This window comes from Staurois parvus, unplaced genomic scaffold (genome assembly GCF_062004578.1).
Source record: "Staurois parvus isolate SC_StPar_1 unplaced genomic scaffold, SC_StPar_1.0 ptg003199l, whole genome shotgun sequence".
Lineage (NCBI taxonomy): Eukaryota > Metazoa > Chordata > Amphibia > Anura > Ranidae > Staurois > Staurois parvus.
Genome location: NW_028320995.1, coordinates 11,732 through 35,270, shown reverse-complemented (window position 1 = coordinate 35,270; position 23,539 = coordinate 11,732). Strand labels below are relative to the sequence as shown.

The following is a 23,539-nucleotide window of genomic DNA, read 5'->3' as shown; positions in this document are numbered from 1 at the left end:
AACGTGTCGTTTAAATAAAGTTGGGGAAAAAAGCACTGTGATGCACCAAAGGTTGCTTGGCCAATGCACACCAGTGTTGTACATGTTATGGCACCGTGAAACATGTCTGTTGGTTTGAACACGCCCTTACAGAGCTAACTCTGGAAGTCCTTACCTAGTTTTTGGGCCTTTTCCTACCTACGGAATTTCTTGTTCTTTATGCAAACTACCACTTGGTAACAGGTATAGGAGATATATATATATATTATATATATATATATATATACACACACGTATATACAGTCATGGCCAAAAATATTGGCACCCTGCATTTGAATGAAAATTGTTGCAATTACAAATGTTTCGGCATTCTCATGTTTATTTCTGTTCTTTGTATTGGTATGACCCAAAAAAGGTGGAGAAACCAAAAGCCAAATCTGACACATTCCATGCAAAACTCCAAAAATGGAGTGGACAAAATTATTTGTACCTTCCCAAAATTGTAAGAAATAATTGCATTCCAAGTTTGTGTTGGTCCTGTAATTTGTAATTAAACCTACCTGTATCAATTAACAGATCTTAAACTTCTTGTGTCCACTGTGCACAACATTGTCAGGAAGTTTCCAGCCCATGGCACTGTAGCTAATCTCCCTGGACGTGGATGAAAGAGATAAATCGATCAAAGATTGCAATGAGGGATTGTCTGAATGGTAGATAAAGAACCTCCATCAACTTCCATACAAATTCATGCTGACCTTCAGGCATAGGGTGCAACTGTGTCGGCTCGCACTATACGTCACCATCTGAATGAAAAGGGACACTATGGTAGGAGACCCAGGAGGACCCGACTGCTGACAGAAATATGGTAGGAGACCCAGGAGGACCTCACTGCTGACACAGAAATATGGGAGGAGACCCAGGAGGACCCCACTGCTGACACAAAAATATGGTGGGAGACCCAGGAGGGCCCCACTGCTGACACAGAAATATGGTGGGAGACCCAGGAGGACCCCACTGCTGACACAGAAATATGGGAGGAGACCCAGGAGGACCTCACTGCTGACACAGAAATATGGTGAAAGACCCAGGAGGACCCCACCGCTGACACAGAAATATGGTAGCAGACCCAGGAGGACCCCACTGCTGACACAGAAATATGGGAGGAGACCCAGGAGGACCTCACTGCTGACACAGAAATATGGGAGGAGACCCAGGAGGACCCCACTGCTGACACAGAAATATGGTGAAAGACCCAGGAGGACCCCACCGCTGACACAGAAATATGGTAGCAGACCCAGGAGGACCCCACTGTTGACACAGAAATATGGGAGGAGACCCAGGAGGACCTCACTGCTGACACAGAAATATGGGAGGAGACCCAGGAGGACCCCACTGCTGACACAAAAATATGGGAGGAGACCCAGGAGGACCCCACTGCTGACACAGAAACATCAAAAAGTCAGATTGGAGTTTGACAAATCTTACCCAAGGAAGCCGAAATCCTTTTGGGAGAATGTGCTGTGTACAGACAAAACAAAATTCCAACTTTCTGGTAAAGCTCATCATTTTACTGTTTTCAGAAAAAGCAATAAGGCCTTGGGGGGTCACTGATGGTTTGGGGTTGCTTTGCTGCTTCAAGCACTAGATGTCTTGGCCGTGTGCATGGCATTATGAAATCTGAAGACTACCAAAGAATTCTGGGGTGCAATGTAGGGCCCGGTGTCAGATAGTTGGGTCTCCATCAGAGGTCATGGGTCTTCCAGCAGGACAATGACCCAAAACACACATCAAAAAGCCCCCAGAAATGGTTTCAGAGAAAGCGCTGGAGAGGACTGAACTGGCCAGCAATGAGTCCAGATCTCCATCCCATAGAGCTCCTGTGGAGAGATCTCAGAACAGCACTTGGGAAAAGGAACCCTTCCAATCTGAGAGACCTGGAGCCGTTGGAGAAAGAAGAGCGATCCAAAATTCCAGTAGAGAGGTGGAAGAAATTAATGGTTACAGTAAACCATTGATTTCAGTTATTTTTTTCAAGAAGCGTGCTACCAAATATTAAAGAGGGTGTCAATAATTTTGTCCAGTCCATTTTTGGGGTTTTGCGTGGAATGTGTCAGATTTGGCTTTTTTGTTTATCCACTTTTTCGTGTCATACCAATACAAACAAAAGCAATAGACACAAGAATGCTGAAACATTTATCATCGCAGCAATTTTCTGGGTGAAGCGGTGCGTTATCTGACAGAAATGCAGGGGGGGGGGGCAAGATTTTTGGCCATAACTGTGTGTGTGTATATATGTGTGTATAGTGAGAAGAGATACAATATACACATTATACCCCCTAGACCTTTTTTTTTGGAATCTGCAGCCTTGAAGCTGGTCACCTCCCGCAAACCATGGATGCTCTTAAAATTGAAAATTGTATTAAAAATTGTATCAAATAATAAGTAATATATTAATAAGTAATTTTTCTTTCATGATGCCAGCCCATGGTAGCATACGTGTGGTATTATGGGCCGTGTTGGCACCGGCAAAATGGTATCGACTACTTACGGTAATTTTTCTTTCTTGGCGCCCATCCAGTATGCACAGCAAACTGGCACACCATGAAATACCTTAAAACGAAGCCCCCCAGTGGTGCGCTGTCACTACTGCAGAGGCTTCCATCTCTACCCGTCTTCTTTCCGGTCTTGCAGACTGCAGCACAGAGCCCTGAAGGAACGGCATGGGTATGCCTTTCCTTTAACACGCATGTGCTGGTGATGTCACTTCACAAGCCGTCAAGCTTCTGCTTACTAGAATATCTCCTAAATGGGGCGAGTTTGGAAGATATTCATTTAACCTACATGTACACTTTATTATATGCTTACCTGTAGGTTAAATACAAATGGAGAGTTTCCTACCAACCTCGCAGCCCCCCTACCTACTTACCTGAGCCCAATCTCGGTCTAGCGCTGGACACTTCTAAAGCAGCTCTTCTCCCCCTTCCCAGCTCTCATCTGCTCGGCTGAGACCAGCAGGAGCCATTGGTTGTCAACACCTGTGAGCAGGGGGCTGAGCCAGGCTGTGTTCTTTTTGAATAGATGCAAACAACCCGGCTCAGGAACGAGCCTGTACCAATGCCCCCATAAGAAGTGGCTTTCTATGGGGACACTTGCCGGGGAGGGGGGGGGCTAGGCGCACCTGCAGGGGACCCGAAAAGAGAATCAAGACTGCTCTGTGCAAACCATTACACAGAGCAAGTATGACATGTTTGTTATTTTAATGAGAAAAAAAAATGGAACCTTTAATATCACTTTAACCACCTCCAGTCCGGACACTTTCCCCCCTTCCAGTCCGGACACTTTTACCCCCTTCCAGTCCGGACACTTTCCCCCCCTTCATGTCCGGACACTTTCCCCCCCTTCCAGTCCGGACACTTTCCCCCCCTTCATGTCCGGACACTTTCATCCCCTTCCTGCCCAGGCCAATTTTCAGCTTGCAGCGCTGTCACACTTTGAATGACAATTACGCGGTCATGCAACACTGTACCCATATGGATTTTTTAGCATTTTTTTGCGACAGATAAAACTTTATTTTGGTGGTATTTATTCACCACTGGGATTTTTTTTTGCTATATAAATGAAAAAGTCCAAAAATTTTGAAAAAAAGTGTTTTTTTATAAAATTTTGCAAATAAATAATCTTTCTTCATACATCTTGGACAAAATTTATCAATCTATCTTTTTAGTAAAAAAAAATATAACCCAAATTATAATTTTTCAAAATGTTTTTTACATTTTTATTTTATTTTTTTATATTATTATTATTTTTTTAATATACTGTCACCGTAGCAGTACAGTGTCACCATAGTGACACTGTACTACTTGTGGGGGGTGATGAAGATTTTTTTTTTTTTTTACACTGATTGCATTTACACCCATAAAGGCTATAAAAGCAATACTTTCTCCTCTCTGGCTGCATTCTTGCAGCCATTGAGAAATACTGTGTGAGCTGTGATTGGTCACAGCTTGTCACATAATACAAGGCTGTTGTGAATGGCTCTGTACCATGTGACCTCTGTGATCATTCACAGATTTCACACGTAGTAAGCAATGATGTCAGAAGTGACATCTTGCTTACTACTCTGCATGTGATCACTGATTGGCCAATCAGTAATCACATGATCGGGACCTCACACAGAGGTCCAGTACAGTGATCGGTGTTCTGCTGTGTCCGAGGGAGCACACACAAGCTGGGACGGAGGAGGACGTTTATAAATGGCCACCGACTCCTGCACTTCTCCCTTCTAGACATTTATGTACATTGGCCAGATGGGAAGTGGTTAAAGTGGCAGGACCAACCCTCAGTCTTCCTTCCACATTTGGTGAATTCTCCCTTTAATTAAGTATAAGGCTCTTCTATTTGATGCTAAGCTGTTTGACTTGCAAAAATACTTCAATAAAAGCTACTTGGATTTAAAAAAAAGTATAAGGTTCAAGAATATGGGTGCCAAATGTGTTGAATTCACCTTAAAGCTGGACTCCAGACATAAAATACACGACTTGTATTCCTATAAACATCATTAAAATGTATTTATTTTAATTCAAGCACTTTAAGTACCTGAATGGGTTGAATCCACCATAAATCTGAACTCCAGCTAGGTAGAAAAGACAAATTAATGCAGCTCTGTATTCATAAATACATCATTCATTTTTTTCTTTTTCAAACACTTCAAGTACCAGAATTTGACTTGGTATCGGCATCTTACGGGCCCCGTGCAGCTTAGACTGGAAGAAGGTGAATGTATCCAACAACTTAAATACGCCTTTTTGGAATGGATTGTCATTAAAGGGGATATGACTCTACAAAGTCTTCAGAAAACATCATTCTAGACATTGTCCTGCTTTCATTGGTTACAGTAATAACAGCCGTTATGTATGATGCAGTTTTGTCCACCTTTCTATCCTCCAGTTGCTCTCTTCTTCGGTCTCTCAGCTGCATCGTTGATTGTAGGCATTGCTGTAGCTCATAATGAGAAAAGAACTAAATGTCCTTCAAGTGGGCCCTCAATAGCTAAATCCCTATCTGCCGGAAGCTGCCATTGTCCGACCTCACTCACAGTGTTACACAGCATGATATTTAATAGAGTTTGATAAATGAAATAATCCGGTGGATCAGTCCACCCAAAAGTGATTTTTTTTTAAATTTAGGCTTCCATTATGTCTCAGAAAACCCAACAGCAAGATCCTCCTGCCTTGTCTCTGAACTCCTTTGCTCCTCAAAGTTTTGGATTTTCCCACTCACTTTTGTATGTTTAAGCCTACAAAAAACAGGGAATTTATTTGTGGTCGCACAATGAGCGATGGGTTTGAGCAGTGTGCAACCACTACTTTTAGTATGTCACATACAAAGAATTTAAAACATCTTGGAATTGTTCACAGTGTTCATGGTAGTTGTAGGCATTTTTCATGGTGCTCATGGTGGTTGTAGGCATTTTTCATGGTGTTCATGGTGGTTGTAGGAATTTTTCATGGTGCTCATGGTGGTTGTAGGCATTTTTCATGGTGTTCATGGTGGTTGTAGGCATTTTTCATGGTGTTCATGGTGGTTGTAGGCATTTTTCCACACACTTCACATTTTCTGCCCATGTGCTCAATAAATTTGAATTGTATGTAGTTTTATCCAGCTGGTCTAAGCAAGGCTTTCACGGCTTCCAGAGTCAGGGACTGCAGCCTCTTGCCACTTTCTCCTAAATACGTCATTCTTCTACTGTAGAGTGTGGTTGGGTATTGGTAGGGTATGAATTATTTCTCTTTGATTGACTGGTAATTAGCTTGTAGTGAGACTGATGGAAGAGCTTGGAATTTTTCGCCTGCACAAGCATATATTTTACATTAGGTGTTCCCAGAGTACCAGGCCACCAGCAACCACAAAATCTTACAGTCCAGATTGACCTGTGCACTCAAGAATTGCCAGGATGAAAAAGAAATGTCCTGGTAGGCTCTATCTTTTTACTAATTCCCTTGTTATTCGTCCTGTTTGATTGGAATGTACAATCAGATAATACCTTGCCATTTAGTTCATGTTGAAAGATTCCTTTAGATTTTGAAGAGCCTGTTCTTTGGTGATAACATACCAGTCCTCTGGTAGGCCAGCTGGTTTAGCATTGTAGTAATCTGAAAACTGTTTATTAAACTCCTTGAAGACATATTTCCAGTAATTGGAGGATCCAATGGTGGCATCGGGCTGTATTGTCCAGTCGGGATAAATTTTGCGGTATTCTTTGTAAAGGCATGGCTTCCAGTCAGTGTCTGAATTTAGAAACGTTGTATTTCCAACCACGTCGGTGGTACATATTGAATGTGAGAGCGTTTTGGATTCTGTATAGCGGTACGTTCCTAAACCTTGAGGCCGATGGACTGATGCAAAGTGCTCCTTGTGATTAGCGGCTCCGGCCTCACAGGGGGCTTTACAGAATGGACACTGATTACCGCACCCAAAGATCTTCCTAAACAATACATCTTGTGGTTTAAAGGTTTTCTTGTTCATCACGTATTCAATAGTAAAATGTTTGATTTCGGTGATCATTTCTTTCTCAACACCTTCCAGGAACTCTTCAATGTCAGCTGAAAACTGGACAGGACTTGCGTTGTTTTGAAATGTAATCACTTTCATCTCGTTCTGCACAATGACCAAATCTTTCTTTAATATTGTGCAAAATGTTTTTAAACACTGGGAAACATTAGAGGTTTCTCGTACTCTTGGATCTTTGAGGGCTTGTCTTACCTTTCTCAAGATTCTTGCAAGAATATTTGACTTTAATGTTTCCAGGGAGGTGGAATCCTTGTATTTATTGGTGATAAATTTGACAATCCAGTTTTTTACAAAGGTCTCGTATTGGTTGTTGTATTTTATGTAACGAGTGAAATCGTGGTCTTCCAAAAGCTCTTTGAGCAAAGTGTATTGGAAGAAGGTTCTACTGCTGTACCTGATTGAATCTTTGCTGGTCAGTATGTCGTTCACAATTTCACCACCCAAATGTTTGTACACATAGTCCGAAAGAGCTGGCTTTAGGCACGCCTCATAAAATTTCTGGGCTCTGGCTTTAGACTCATCCTTTTCTTGGTAGACGTTCTTAAATGTGGAGAAGTACTGAGGTTTTATTTTATCAAGGTAGGACTTCATATTATTTTCCTGAAAAAAAATATTGTGCTTCTTCTGGAAGACTGGGGCAGCTTGACCCAGTAGTAGAAGCTTCAGATCCAGCTCGAACAATGGCGTGAGATGAAGACTCCTGACATCCTCCTCATTGAGTCTTTCGTTAACAAAATTTAGAAGTTCTTGGCAGTATGTTTGGTCGTAATCTTTCATTGTGTTGACTTGCTCTGTTACGTAGCAATTGCACTGCTCTTTCAAAGAAGTTACAAGGCTGCTCACCTTATTCCAGTAGTCCTCATTATTCACTTCTGGCATGTTCTCATACCATCTGCTTTGAGTATATTTCTTATCCAAGTCCAGTCCATTTTGCCCGTAACCGTCTAGACTTTTGACTTCATTCAACTTCTCATTGATGTAACCTGCTTTGTGCCTCATGTCTTTCCTGAGTTGGTCAATCATTTCTTGGCTGACGTTGTGATTTTTTAAGCTGCCAAACTGTAATCCAGATATTGTTTTATTCCACATAACCTCAAACTCAGATTTTAGTTCCTCATCGCTAAGCTGATGCTTTACGTTCTTGCAGTTGTCCAAGAGGCTTGTGGCTTTCTCTTCAATGGTCCTCAAATAGCTGTTCTGAACAAACTGTATCTCATGCTTCCCTTTCTGTATGCGGATAGCTTCTTCACATTTGATGGGTAAATTGTCTTCAACTTCATTCTTAAGTGTTGCTGCACTCCTAAAGAAGTCTTCCCTGTATCTCTCTACAAGGTGCACATATTTGTTCCCACTCTCAAAATATTCTTCTAGAGCTTCCAGCATGACTTTCTCTTCTTCTTGTAATACTTGATGCATGTCCTCTTTTATGCCAGCCCAAATTTCACTTTCAAGTTCTGAAGCTGGCTGATTGAGGATCTCATTTTCTGCCTCATTAATCCATGTGTGCATTCTCTTACGGAAATTCCACTCCAGTTCTGAATATTTTATTGATAGTTGATTGTAGGCATCGGCCACCAGGCTGTTTCTGAAGCTAAAAATAAAATTTTCATACTTCACCGCGTTCCACAAACTTTTTATCCATTTGATAAAATCAGATATGCTCTGAGGATTTCTGGACTCGAGCTGTTTTTTCATAGTTTCAAACAGCTGCCTCTTTAGTTCAATAATGTTTTCGCTGTACCCTGTATTTACCGAAGCCATTGGTGGAACTCCGTGCCAAAATCCTGGAATATACCAGCTGTGCTTCTCAAGATCATAGTCCATAACATCTGAAAACTTGGTCATGCTACTTTTTTCTTCCATTCTAGAAGCTACTTTGGTCATTTCATCTAACTGTTCCAGAAGTTTCTGCCTGTCTCTCATGTTCTTCTCATGGGCAGACACATCGCTAACGTTTTGGTGAACAAACTGGCAGTTGGGCTTCTTACCTAATTCTTTCATCCTCAGAAATGCATGGACCACTATCTGCAAAATATCTTTAATTTCTCCTGTATTTTCCATGGCCAGGTTAATTATAGTAATGTCACTCAACCCAACTACAAAGGTTGCTAACTCGTTGTCATGCTCGTAACTTTCTTCAACAGAAGCCAACTCAGGAGCTTTCAGCCCCTCGGTGTCAATTACCAGAATGAACTCACACCCGAGCCCATCTAGTAAATTGTTTTTCACTTTTAGAAGAGTCATGAAGGCCCCTCGTGTGCATCGTCCACTGGCCACCGGGAACTGCAGACCAAACATGGTGTTGAGAAGGGTGGATTTCCCCGTACTTTGCACTCCCAGTACAGTTATCACTTTCATTCTGCATTGCCCCCCTGTCTTGGTGTCCAACTCAGCTAGGACATCAGTTATCCACTGCATGGGGATGTTTGACCCATCTCCATCAATTAGCTCCAATGGGAACCCATCCAACAACAGATCAGCAGCAATACTTGGAAGATTATGTAGCTTTTGATCACTTGTACAATCATTTGCTAGGAAGTGTTCAGCTTCATAAAACTGGCCAACTTCTCGAATGAAATGTTCCACTCCTAGTGAGCTGTTCATAATGATTTGATCAAGTTCTTTCAGCCTGTCCACATTGGGGTTCACTTTATAGTATTGCTCCTTGTACTCAGCTTGGAGGGCTGAAAGATGATTTCTAGTGACTGAATCAAGGTAGAGCTTCATCCACTTCAAAAAATAACGTTTCTCAATACGTGATAGGTTGTTGAGTGCAGCTATAAATGTGAGTATTCCATCAGGCATACTGCACTCACTTTGTTGCCTCCTAAAGCCAGCACACTTCTTTACTAGCTTTGCTCTGTAATCCTCTGCATTGTCACTGCCAAGTCCTTTCATTCGACACATTTCCTTTTCAATTTTGGCCAGCTGTTTCCAATGTTCTCCTTGTAGTACCATTGTTTCATTCTTGTACTGCACAACATCTTTCACACTCTTAGTAATTTCCAGTGCAAGTGTCCTTGTATTTTGATGTTCTTCTGAACCTTCATCAATGCATATGCCTAGATCTGCGGCTATGTGAGACATCTCCTCCAGGGTGATGTAATAAGGGGAAGACTTAATTGAATCTAAGATAATTAGCTGCAGTTTCTTTACCAGTTCTGCATCATTAACCGAGTTGTTCTTCACCAGAACATTTTTTCTGTTGATTTTCAAGATGGGGTATAACATCTTTATGTGGTTCTGGGTCTCCACGCTTATACATCTAGAAGAAGGAGCAAGAATTATGAAGTAGTTTGTGTCTGATTCTTCAATGTTGGATAAAATGCTATAGTTTTGATCATCCATAGTCTCAATAAATATGAACACAGCTGAGGATACTTTTGTTAGAAAATTGAATTGAGTCCAGTTAGATTCCAGATCACCCCGGAGATTTGTCACCGCGACTGGATCTGGAAACAGGTCCAAGAGTTCGCTTCCTCCGGGAAAGAACCACGAGATTTCCACCAAACCATCAGAGACTTCCCTTACAATATTTGCCCCTTCCATGTTCTGATGGACAAAAAAATCATGGTGTTGTTGGACTGGACTTAGGATATGATTTAGAATTCTGGATTTTGAAAGATTACACCTTCCCAGTCTAGCAAAGGAGAAAACAGGCATGGGTATATTGACCAAGTTGTCTTCCTTGCATCCTTTAACGTTTGCTAATGATTGGGGTCTCCATCTCTTCACTATATCTCTCATTGCCCACAACATTAAAGTTATATGAAATCCTTCCCCAGCAGGGATCAGAAGAGGGAGTGCGAACTGGCACATGGACATTTTAGTCACAATCTCTTGTTGCAGAAAACTATCTGAACAATTCAGAAGAAGGCAGATAACATCCAGAGGATGAATAGAAGTTGATATGTCTATATCATCCATGAAATCCATATCTTCATCTTGCATTGTGTTTGATTTTGTACATAGTGGCTGATTAAGCCGTGTGTTTCTTGCAGTACTATTTAGGGCCATGAGGCTCTGTAGGAATTGCCAGGGTACATCCTCTGTCTTCTGAGGGACAGTGTTCCGTAGATCCTCTTGGCTAATCTCCAGAACTTCCATAAGACTGAGCTTTGATGTTCGGAACCTCACCAGGTTTAATTCCCTTAGTTTGTCGTCATAACTTTTAATTTTAGCTATAAAAGAGAAAAATATGTATTATATAAATCAGTATTCCACATTATATCCAAATTTACTTAAAGTGGTTCTAAAGGCCAGGGGCGGACTGACAACTCATGGGGCACCCGGGCAATAGGGGATCATGGGGCCCCTGTGTCCTTGCCCAAACTCAAAAAAGCCTATGAAAAAGGTACCAGGGGCATCTCATGGGGCCCCCTACGGACCCCAGGCCCTCGGGCAGTGCCCAAGTTTCCAAATGGTCAGTCCGCCCCTGCTAAAGGCTAAGGGTTTTATACCATAATGCATTCTAAGCATTAAGGTAAAAAACCTTCCAGAATCAGCCCCCCCCCCTTCCTCCTCCTTCGATCCAGCACTGTGCCCAACAGCAGCATCGCTCCTACTACTGTCAATTAAATCCTGTGAGGACGGAATGGGGTGGGGGGGGGGCGGAGCTGAGCTGCTCTTTGTGTGTCAATAGATGCACACAACCTGGCTTGGGATCGATCCTGCACATCAACCTACATAGTAAGCACTTGCTATGGGACAAATACAGAAGATGAGGAGCCTAGAGAGCTGGCGGGGGTCCCCAGAAGAAGAGGTTTGAGGCCACTCTGTGCAAAATCACACCTAGCACAGAGCAGGTAAATATAACATTTGATATTTTACATTAAAAAAGCAGAGCCTTGAGAAATGCTTTAATTTCCAGAAAGTAAATCGCTATGCTGTCTATTTAAAGAAATGTAAAGACATTTCCACCAGCTCACTTCCTAAGGCCGGCCAGACACTGATAATTTTTTTTGCTCAGGTTGCAATCTCAAAGAAAAAAACCCAAGGATGTGGTGCAGGAGGGAAGCAATTTTCATTTGTTTTCTCTGGAACCGGTCGAAATTCACACAGTGAATGGCCTAAGTCTCTACACAACCTTGTTTGAATTATTATCTTTCATGGTGAGCAGCAATGTGTTATCATATATTCAAAAATATTGTGCAGTGCTGATGAGTTCATCAATAAACCACGTAACAATATAAGTAACTACAAATGACATTTATCAAAGGTAAAACATCAAAAAGAATCAATACCACACATTACAACCTCCGTCATCTATCTTCTCAAAAGCCCATAATGAACAAAAGCTCATAAACAGTGGCTAAATGGTCAACACTTCTGCTTGGCAGTACTAGGGTCGTTGGTTTGAATCTGAACCACGGCACTACCTTTCTGGAGTTTGTGTGTTCTCCCTGTGCCTGCGTGGGTTTCCTCTGGGTACTCTGGTTTCCTCCCACACTCGAAAGACATAAAAAATCCTCCTTTCTAGCACAACCCCCCAATCCCCTCTCCTAACACAACCCCCCCACAATCCCTCCTCCTAGAGCAGGTTCCCCCAATCCCTTCTTCAAAGCAGAAATCCCCCCAAAATCCTTCCTCCTAACACAACTTCCCCCCCAGTCCTCTCTCCTAACACAAATTCCCTCAATCCCCTCCCCCCATTCCCCTCTCCTTACACAAATCCCCCCTTCAATCACCCCATCTAGGTCAAATTCCCCCAAACCCCTCCTCTAGCTAAAACCTTTCCAAATTACCCTTTCCATCATATAATCCTTCCACCTTACCCAAATCCCCCCTCCTATTAGCACAAATCCCCATATTCCCCCTCCCTCCTTTTAGCACAAATCCCTCGCAACCCCCCCTCCCCCCCAAACCTCTCTCCTACTCCTAGCACATGTCTCCAGATTCATTTTCCTAGCACAAATCCCCAAATCCCCCCATCATCATCCCCATTACCCTTCCCAGCAAAGAGTCCTCATCCCCCCTCCTGCACAAATCTCTCATCCCAGCACAAATGATTGTTATGCCTCCCCTTCATTGTGTACAGTTCTGTGTCATCTACTCCACAAACAGGAGAGGAGAGCACAGCCTGCACCTCCCACCTCTTTCTGTCATTTCTCCTTTACAGGATTCACTGCTCCAGGCTGTTCTCCCCTTGTCCCAGCCATAAGTGCAGGGATGGGGGAAGGGACCCAGGGACCAGGAACAGCATCCATGGAAAGACTGGTCTTGGGGGGCATAGCCTACCCCAACACTCCCCTAGATCCAGCCATGGTGGAGAGTAGGGAAACCAGCAGCCGTGGTGCCCTAGGCAGCTGCCTAGTTTGACTAATGGTAGCATCAGCCCTGCCCATTGGAAGATTTCTAACCCTTTCTTGTTCTAGTGACAACTATAAAACCTTGGATCTCTGATTACTTTGTGTCCCAATGACAAGAGTCACCAGAGCACATAGAGGGTGAATCTCTCTAGTGGGGACACAAAAAGCAAGGGAAAACAGACAGGCTTTAGATATACAGTACTTTCAGTTACACAAGATCCACTAATATGGAGACGGTCTCACCCCACCCCTTGTTCCTACTAACGCTGTCTCCATTTCAGAAAGAGCTCCTGTAACTGGTCCCATTATCTGTAGGAAATGCATTTGTGTATTAAAAGTCACCAATGCCACTTGCTACCGTCCTATCTGACATCATCAGAAGAGAGGATACAGGAAATGTATTATATTCTATCATCAGAAAATATACAGCATAGAAAAAATCATTAAGACAGCTCAGAAAGAGAATATTATATTATACTTACGACCCCAGAAATATTCTTCTAGGTCTGATGATTGTGAAATGTCCAACTTTGTCTCCTGATGTTGGTCCTGGAAGCCTTCAGAAGCAGATTCCAATGCTGGAATATCTGTGCTTTGCATGTTTTTTGTTATTTCATCTTCTAGTTTATCCATTTCACCTTCAGTGATTTTCTCCACTTTATCTTGGATGATATTCTCCTCTTGATTGAGGGTTTCTTTACTAATGTTCTCCTCTTCTCTGGTATTTTCTTCTTCAATGATGTCCTCTTTTTCTGGGCTGCTGTTCTCCTTTTCTTGATTGATTCTCTCATCTTCATTGGTGTTCTCCTTCTCTTGAATGGTGTACTCTTTTTCATGAGGGGTGACTGCCTCTGGCTCAGCATCCTCCTTATTGGCATTCCCATTTTGCATACTTGTACTTTCATCTTTTTGACTGGTGTGGTCCTTATTGAAGCTCCCATTCTCTTGAATGAGGTTCTGTGTCTTGTTCTTTATGTTCTCTTCTTGAATTATATTATCAATTTCATCTTTAAAGTTCTCTTCCTGAATAACGGTCTCCTTTTTTTGACTTGTATTGTCCTCTTGGTTGAAGTTTTTGTTTATGTTAGTAATGTTCTCCTTCGCTTCACTAAAGCTTTCCTCTTGTTTAATGTTCACCTCCTCCTGAACTGTGGAGTCATCTTCTTGACTAATGTTTTGTTCACCAATGCTTTCTTCCTTGTGATTGGCTACCTCTTCCTCATGACTGGTGTTCTTCTCTTCTTGAATTAGGTTCTCCTCCTCTTGATTGATGTTCTGTTGATCAAATTCTTTATCCACTTCATGATTGGTTATCAGCTGTTCATGGCTGATCTTCTCCTGCTCTGGATAAATATTTTCTTGATTTAATATTGATGGTTCTGCATTCTGTTCATTAATGCCCTCCTCCTTGTTATGGATGATTTCCCCCTCTTGATTGATGTTCTCTTGATTGAGGTTTTCCTTCTCTTGATCTTCTTTTCCTAAGTTAATGTCATGTTCTGCATTGTTGTTCTTGGCAGTGTTCTCCTCCTCTTGACTTATGCTTTCTGCTTCTAGACTGATATTTTGTTGGGTGATGTCCTGTTCTTCATGAGTGGTTATATCTTCTTCGTGAATAATCTTTGCTTCATCATTGGTCTTCCTCTCTTGGTTGAGGTCCTGCTGACTTTTTCCTTTCTCATAACTGAATATATTTTCCTCTAGATTGACATTTCCCTCATCCTTATGAACTATCTTCTGATTTTTATTGTTGAGCTCCTCTTCTTCAGCGTTTTCTTTCTCTTTATTATTGAGCTCTTCTTTCAAAATCTCCTTCTCTTTATCGTTAACCAAACTTTCTTGATAGATGTTCATCTCCTCTTTATTGTTGACCTCCTTTTCCTGATTTATAATATCTTCCTCTTTATTGTCAGTCCTCTTTTCCTGATTGATTGTTTCTTCCTCTTTACTGTTGACCTCCTCTTCTTGATTAATAAGCTCCTCCTCTTTATTGTTAATCTTCTTTTCTTGATTGATGATCTCCTCTTCTTTATTGTTCACATTAATTATTTCTTGGTTGATGATTTCCTCCTCTTTATTGTTGAGCTCTATTTCTTGATTGACAATCTTTTCCTCTTTATTATTGACCTCCTCCTCTTGATTAACGAGCTCCTCCTTCTTATAGCTACCCTCCTCTTCTTGATTGATTATTTCCTCCTCCTTATTGTTGACATATATTTCTTGGTTGACAGACTCCTCCTCTTTATTGTTGACCTCCTCTTCTTGATTGATGACCTTTCCCTCTTCGTTGTTGACCTCCTCTTCTTGATTAATGATCCCCTTCTCTTTATTATTAACCTCCTCCCCTTGGCTGATGATTTTTTCCTCTTTATTGTTGGCCTTTGTTTCTTGATTGATGATCTCCTCCTCTTTATTGTTGAGCAACTCTTCTTGATTGATAATCAACTCCTCTTTATTGCTGACTTCTCTTTCCTGATTCATGATGTTCTCATTATTTTTGAGCTGCTCTTCTTGTTTGATGTCCTCTTCCTCTTTATCAGTGTGCTCCATTAGACTAAAGTTTTCCTCCTCTAGGTTGATGTTTTCATGATGAGGGTTTTCTTGCTTGGCATTCTTATCCTCTTGATCAATGCCATTTATCTCAGTGGTGTTCTCTTCATCTTGCTGGGTATTCTCATCTTGACTAAAGGCTTTCATATTGGCGTCTTCTTTCTTCTGTTTACTATTCTTTAAGCCTTCCTTCATGTTCTCTTCCTGACTGATTTCCCCCTTGCTATGGATGTCTTCCTGAAGAAGATAGTTTTGATGAAAGTCTTCTTGGTCTGGATCCATAATGTTTATCTGGATTGTCACTCAACCTGGAAAACAAGAATTTGTATTAATATCCATTGGACTCCAATGGACGTGTTCTAAATTATTAGTACTAGATATAAATCTGCATGTTAATGGTCATTTCCAGAATATTCCTTCTTGTCTTCATAACAGAATGAGTCAACTACCCCCCCCCCCCTATAATGTAAATGGAGCCTGTGTTATTAGCACATATTTGAAACAATTATTTTAATACTTTCTTTGAAGATTTTTTTGTTATTTAACCTCTTGGTGCCTGCTGCACGCAAATGTGTGGCCTCCCGGCGTCTGGGCCTTGACGCCAAGCGGCTGCACATTTGTGTGCAATTAAGAAAAACATATGTGCTGAGAGCGTGCGCCCTGCGTGCTCCCAACACTCATGTCTGGTACTCACTGAAAGGTCCTGATCTCCTCTTTCGATTGTTTCCTTTTCTGATCATGTGACCACCGTGACGGCGAATCACGGCGGTCACATGACCCTAAAACCCCGCCCTGCCTCCCGGCTTCTGAAAACCGGCGCCAAGGGGTTAAAGTATAACTAAAGGCAAAACTTTTTTTTCTAGTTTTGGATAGAGTGGAGATTGATTAGATCATCTATTAGGTTTTTTGCTGTTGGTGCCATTGTCCTGTTTACCATCAAAAGTGAGTAAAAGAAAATCACAAATTTTGAGTTGTCACCAGAAAAGTAATAGAGCAGAAATCTTCTAATGGGGACACTAGTTCTAGTAACTTAGGGGACCCCAAGGGATTCCCTTCATTTGCAGGAATTTCCTCTCATTTCCTGCTTTGGCTATGGAAGATGATGTGAAGGTAAATCTCCCCAATGGAGCACAGATGGCAAAAAAAAATCTCACCGGTGTTATAACCCTCTCTTACTCTATCCAAAATGGAAAAAAAATTGCGTATAGTTCTACTTTAATATGCAATTTACAGTGCTACAGTGCATTTTATTAGTACCATATTACACATTAAATTGAATAAAGATTTCCCCTTTAGTGGCCAACTGTTTTTTTACCGAGAATCCCCCCCATCCAGGAATAAAACCCACTAAACCCACTAAAATGAAACCTAAACCACATAGAATGCTGTTTCCATAAGTCAGCCACGACCCAATGAAGCAGTTGAGGATAAATTGATTTTGCACATACACCTACATATGCCTTAAAGACAAACTCCTGGGTAAATGTTTATTTTCAAAAAAGAGTTGCCCCAGGTGACTTAAACAAAATCTACCTTCACATAAAATATCACGTTTGGGTGGACCAACCTTTAAATTAGCATTCTACACCCAAAGCACATGTGACGTCAGTATACCACGAATATATTCTTTACCTAGAGAAGTATTTCATGGCTTGAAACTGCCTGGAGTCTCCTGTTACTGGTTATTCTGCATTGTCTATCTCTGGTGTAAGCCGGGAGATCTGCACAGACAGCTCAGTCCCTGCCAGGAAGATTAATTGTCATTTTTCCTGCTGCTGAACACACACCTGCCGGCAGGAGGATGAGTTTTTATGGCTTTTAAAGCCATATTCAGAGGAATATGGTGGACTGTAATTGCTGACCTCTCCTTCTGTGAATGCTGAATGCTATGTTGGCTTCCATACTTTGAGTCACCGGCAAAGAGGCAGTATGGAAGCATTTCTGAGTTCCCTTTCCTTTCCTGTTTTGCATTCTTGTTTCAGCTCATTGACTCAAAATACTGAGCACAGCCTCTGTATTCTCCTCATGACTGGTTTACGTAAAGTGGAACTCTGGGCAAAATAAAAAATGATATCCATTTTTTTATTAAATTCAAATTTCCTTAGTCCCCCTATAACATAGTTGTATTACTTCCCACATGGAAGAGAAATATATTTGAAATATATTTTAAAAATATTATTTCCAAATATATTGACATATATTTGATATGCTACAATTTTGGCCGTATTCAATATATTTCAAAATATTTTTCAATAAATACATATATATATATATATATATATATATATATTTATATATACTGCATGTTGAAATGCATTTTTATTACAAAATATTTGAAAAGTATTTCTTAAAATACATTTCAAATGTACTGTATGTCTTTAAAAATACAAATCTACATTTTTTGAATGCATTTACAAATATATGTAAAAATATATGTTAAAATTACATTTTCACATGTAAAAAAAAATCTGAAGAATATATTTAAAAATATATTTTTAAAAATATTTTTCACATATTGTAATATGTAAAAAATGCATTTCAACATGCAGTATATATATATATATATATATATATATATATGTATATAAATATATTGAATATAAATATATTGAATATGGTGAAAATTGTAGCATTTCAAATATATGTCAATATATTTGGGAAGAATATTTTTACATTTCAAATATATTTTTCTTCCATATGGGTTATTAAGCCTCTCGGTTGATCTGTTATTTTTCCACTTTCTATTTCCTGTGTAGGGAAATTGTGGACTCTATGGACAGGGTAGTCTTAGATGGACGAATAGATTAAAATTGCCTTTAAATAATATCTGTAGCCATTTCAGTGCAATTGTAGTGCAACTTGGATGCAAATTCTCTAAGGTTTATTTTATGGGTCCAAAATCATGCTGGAATTGCACCAACGGAACCTTTTCCAATAAAGCATCATACTGAGTTTCATTGATGCGAACGGGCGCCATTGAAACTAATGTGATTTCCATTGTCATGCGAGTCTGTGAGACTCAAGTCACATTTGAAATCTTACTAGTGTGAACGGAGCCTTACTGCTCTCTGAAGCTCCATTATAGACATTTACCCCCACTTCCTGTCTTTGTGACACCTTATTTTTTTACCAGACAGGAAGTGACAGAAAAATTGCAACAGGGAAACCATCAACAATAAAAAGCCGACAGGGGTTCTTGCATTCACCTACTGAATTAAAAAAAAAACTATTTTAAATTCTGCCTTTGTTGCTGCTGGAGAGTTTCCCTCACTTTCTGTCTGGATAAAGTGTAGCATCGGAACAGGAAGTGAGGGGAAATCTCTCTAACAGAGCCCTGGATAGCAGTAAAACCCTACAAAGGTTCTAATCCCTCCACACATCTAAAACTAGAATAGAATGGATATGGATACACTTTAAGCAAAAGACAAACAAATTAAATCCCAACCCCAGCTAACATATTTGAGCAATTACAAGCTCATGTTTTTATTTTGTAAAAGAAGGTTTGAACTATGTGAATAAAAACACCCCTGGCCCCTAATTTGGTGTAGCTCAACTATTAAACGGGCACTTTTCCTGGCCAGCTTGGCCCAATAATGTAACTGCTTATATATACAGCATATATATATACAGTCATGGCCGAAATTGTTGGCACCCTTGATATTTTTCCTGAAAATCAAGTATTTCACACAAAAAAGGTATTGCATTAACACATGTTTTGCTATACACATGTTTATTCCCTTTGTATGTATTGGAACAAATATAAAACAGAGGCAGAAAAGCAAATATGACATAATGTCACACAAAACCCCAAAAATGGGCTGGACAAAAGTATTGGCACCCTTAACTTAATATTTGGTTGCACACCCTTTGGAAAACATAACTGAAATCAGTCGCTTCCTATAACCATCAATAAGCTTCTGACACCTCTCACCCGGAATTTTGGACCACTCTTCCTTTGCAAACAGCTCCAGGTCTCTCTTATTGGAAGGACACCTTTTCCCAACAGCAATTTTAAGATCTCTCCACAGGTGTTCAATGGGATTTAGATCTGGGCTCATTGCTGGCCACTTCAGAACTCTCCAGCGCTTCTTTGCCATCCATTTCTGAGTGCTTTTTGACGTATGTTTGGGGTCATTGTCCTGCTGGAAGACCCAGGATCTTGGACGCAAACCCAGCTTTCTGACACTGGGCCCTACAGTGCGACCCAAAATCCTTTGGTAATCCTCAGATTTCATGATGCCTTGCACACAGTCAAGGCACCCAGTGCCAGAGGCAGCAAAACAACCCCAAAACATCATTGAACCTCCACCATATTTTACCGTAGGTACTGTGTTTTGTTCTTTGTAGGCCTCATTCCGTTTTCGGTAAACAGTAGAATGATGTGCTTTACCGAAAAGCTCTATCTTGGTCTCATCTGTCCACAAGACGTTTTCCCAGAAGGCTTTTGGCTTACTCAAGTACATTTTGGCAAACTGTAGTCTTGCTTTTTTATGTCTCTGTGTCAGCAGTGGGGTCCTCCTGGGTCTCCTGCCATAGCGTTTCATTTCATTTAAATGTCGACGGATAGTTCGCGCTGACACTGATGCTCCCTGAGCCTGCAGGACAGCTTGAATGTCTTTGGAACATGTTTGGGGCTGCTTATCCACCATCCGGACTATTCTGCGTTGCAATCTTTCATCAATTTTCCTCATCCGTCCACGACCAGGGAGATTAGCTACAGTGCCATGGGTTGCAAACTTCTTGATAATGTTGCGCACTGTGGACAAAGGCAAATCTAGTTCTCTGGAGATGGACTTGTAACCTTGAGATTGTTGATATTTTGCCACAATTTTGGTTCTCAGGTCCTCAGACAGTTCTCGTCTCCTCTTTCTGTTGTCCATGCTTAGTGTGGCACAGACAGACACACAATGCAAAGGTTAAGTGAACGTCTCTCCTTTTTATCTGCTTTCAGGTGTGATTTCTATATTGCCCACACCTGTTACTTGCCCCAGGTGAGTTTACAGGAGCATCACATGCTTGTAACATTCTTATTTATCCGCAGTTGTGAAAGGGTGCCAATACTTTTGTCCAGCCCATTTTTGGAGGTTTGTGTGACATTATGTCGAATTTGCTTTCTTTCCTCCCTTTTTTTGTTTTGTCCCAATACACACAAAGGGAATAAACATGTGTATAGCAAAACATGTGTTAATGCAATACGTTTCGTGAGAAATACATGATTTCCTGGAGAAATATCAAGGGTGCCAACAATTTCGGCCATGACTGTAATTATACCTAGAGTTCCACTTTAAAATGATCACTGAAACAAAAAAAGGTCCTAAGTCTCTCTGTTTGTACATTATATCTGCAATGCATTTCATTCACAAAACTATGTTGCTAATCGCTCATTGAGGTTGCAGGAAACCACAAGTGATACGCATTAGCCAGCCAATAGAATAAGGATCACATCTATTAGGAATATTATGATCAAAATATGAACAACAAGGATATGAAATTGTATCCAAAATCGCTTCAGCTAAATGTTAGAATGAAAATGTAGTATATGTCCTCAATAAAATGATAGTGTGATGTTATCTAGATTCTAGTCCTTATGGAGGAAGACGTTAATCTTCTATTTATCTCTAACTCCATCCCTAAGTTTGCCTTCCCAATGCCTCTACTCCATCCCCAAGTTCACCTTTTCTACATCTCTAACTCTGTCCCTAAGTTCACCTGCCCTATGTCTCTACTCCATCCCCAAGTTCACCTTCTCTACATCTCTAACTCTATCCCTAGGTTCACTTAAGTTCACCTTCCCTGTGTCTCTACTCCATCCCTAAGTTCACCTTCCCTGTGTCTCTACTCCATCCTTAAGTTCACCTTCCCTGTGTCTCTACTCCATCCCTAAGTTAACCTTCCCTGTGTCTCTACTCCATCCCTAAGTTCACCTTCCCTGTGTCTCTACTCCATCCCTAAGTTCACCTTCTCTGTGTCTCTACTCCATCCCTAAGTTCACCTTCCCTATATCTCTACTCCATCCCTAAGTTCACCTTCTCTGTGTCTCTACTCCATCCCTAAGTTCACCTTCCCTATATCTCTACTCCATCCCTAAGTTCACCTTCCCTGTGTCTCTACTCCATCCCTAAGTTCACCTTCTCTGTGTCTCTACTCCATCCTTAAGTTCACCTTCCCTGTGTCTCTACTCCATCCCTAAGTTCACCTTCCCTATATCTCTACTCCATCCCTAAGTTCACCTTCTCTGTGTCTCTACTCCATCCCTAGGTTCACCTTCCCTATATCTCTACTCCATCCCTAAGTTCACCTTCCCTGTGTCTCTACTCCATCCCTAAGTTCACCTTCTCTGTGTCTCTACTCCATCCTTAAGTTCACCTTCCCTGTGTCTCTACTCCATCCCTAAGTTCACCTTCTCTGTGTCTCTACTCCATCCTTAAGTTCACCTTCCCTATGTCTCTACTCCATCCCTAAGTTCACCTTCCCTATATCTCTACTCCATCCTTAAGTTCACCTTTCCTATGTCTCTTCTCCATCCCCAAGCATCACCCTCTCACACTAAGTCTGTCCTTTACATTAACCCTCCAATATGTTGACTTGCTTGCACACTCTTCCAGTTCTCTGGACAGTATTTGTTAGAAAGCATCTGAAGTCCTCTCTGATAATCCTAAGGATGGAATCCATCAGCCATCCTCTTTTTTGGCCTCCTGTAGTCTAACATGGTAGCTAACAACAGTACTAACTAATGAGAGCTCGTTCCTTACCAGCTGTGAATGTTATAAGTTGTTATTTCACATGCAGCAGCTTTGGTACCTCTTTTAGTTTGGGTGTAGTGCTCCTTTAAGTTTCAGATTAGTAAATTATAATGTAACACAATAAAGTTATGTTATAGGAAGATAAAGAAAGTTTTGATTCACCTTTTTTCCCTTACTGGCTGAGCTCAGTCCTGACGGCCATGTCCATCCAGCGAAGAAGGGCCATCCGTCTGGTCTTTGTGGGGAGATGAATGTTTTCAGATATGAAACGATCCAGTAGAATTTTTCTATCAGTTGTACTGATCAGGCCCCTCCTATCCCATTTGGAAATCAACTATTTTATTTTGAATATTGCTTTATCGTTGTGTTTCTGTCGCTGAATCGGGGGCTATGTATAGCAGCGGCGTCCCCTGTGCCTGGACTTGTCCTATTAGTCTCTTTGTCAGCAGATGACGAGCTGTACGCTGTGTCTGCAGGCACTTCTATCACTGAGCATTTTCATTTAAAGGGATATTGGAGGAGGTTTTACTGAGTGCACATGATGAATGTCAAATGGATTCAAAAGGTAATCTGAAGGTAGTCTGAAATACAGATAAGCAAAAGTTTTACTTTTTTTTTTTCTAACATTCAGTGCAAAAGAGTCAAATTCTTTAACCAGTTCAGCTCTCACAACTGTACACTGCCTATGGACCAGAGCAATGTGTACACTCACACTTCTTCTATGGGTTTATTGAGTCGGCAATAGCCTTGTCATTAATTAAGATAACACAATTTTATATATATACAGTTGCAAGAAAGAGGATGGGTGATGCAACAGGACAATGACCCAAAGCATACAAGTAATTCAACAAAACAATGGCTGCAACAGCACAGAATACGCCTTCTGGAGTGGCCCAGTCAGAGTCCTGACCTCAACCCGTTAGAAATGCTGTGGCATGACCTTAAGAGAGCGATTCACACCAGACATCCCAAGAATATTGCTACACTGAAACAGTTTTGTGAAGAGGAGTGGTCCAAAATGACTCCAGATCGTTGTGCAGGTCTGATCTGCAACTACAGGAAACGTTTGGTTGAGGTTATTGCTGCCAAAGGAGGGTCAACCAGTTATTAAGTCCAAAGGTTCACATACTTTTTCCTCCCTGCACTGTGAATGTTTACATGTTATGTGCAATTAAACCATGGCAACATCTAATGTTTGTGTAGTATTATGTTCAGCAGACTGTGTTCTTCTATTGTTGTGACTTAGATGAGGTTCAGAGCACATTTTATGCCCAATTCATGCAAAACTCCACGTAATCCCAAGGGGTTCACATACTTTTTCTTACAACTGTATACTGTATATATATATATATATATAACTGTATATATATATATATATATATATATATA

The 23,539-nt window shown here is 41.0% G+C and overlaps 1 protein-coding gene across 1 annotated transcript; it reads right to left on the bottom strand.

Annotated features, from left to right (window-relative positions):
• Nucleotides 1-4,530: 4,530 nt before the first annotated feature.
• LOC149428490 (interferon-induced very large GTPase 1-like) lies at nucleotides 4,531-22,518 on the bottom strand. Its single transcript, XM_089667339.1, has 3 exons — nucleotides 22,313-22,518; nucleotides 13,340-15,715; nucleotides 4,531-10,730 (listed from the first exon to the last, which is right to left on the bottom strand). The coding sequence occupies exons 2-3, from the start codon at nucleotides 15,687-15,689 to the stop codon at nucleotides 6,031-6,033; spliced, it is 7,050 nt and encodes a 2,349-aa protein (XP_089523465.1). The 5' UTR covers nucleotides 15,690-15,715; nucleotides 22,313-22,518; the 3' UTR covers nucleotides 4,531-6,030.
• Nucleotides 22,519-23,539: the final 1,021 nt, after the last annotated feature.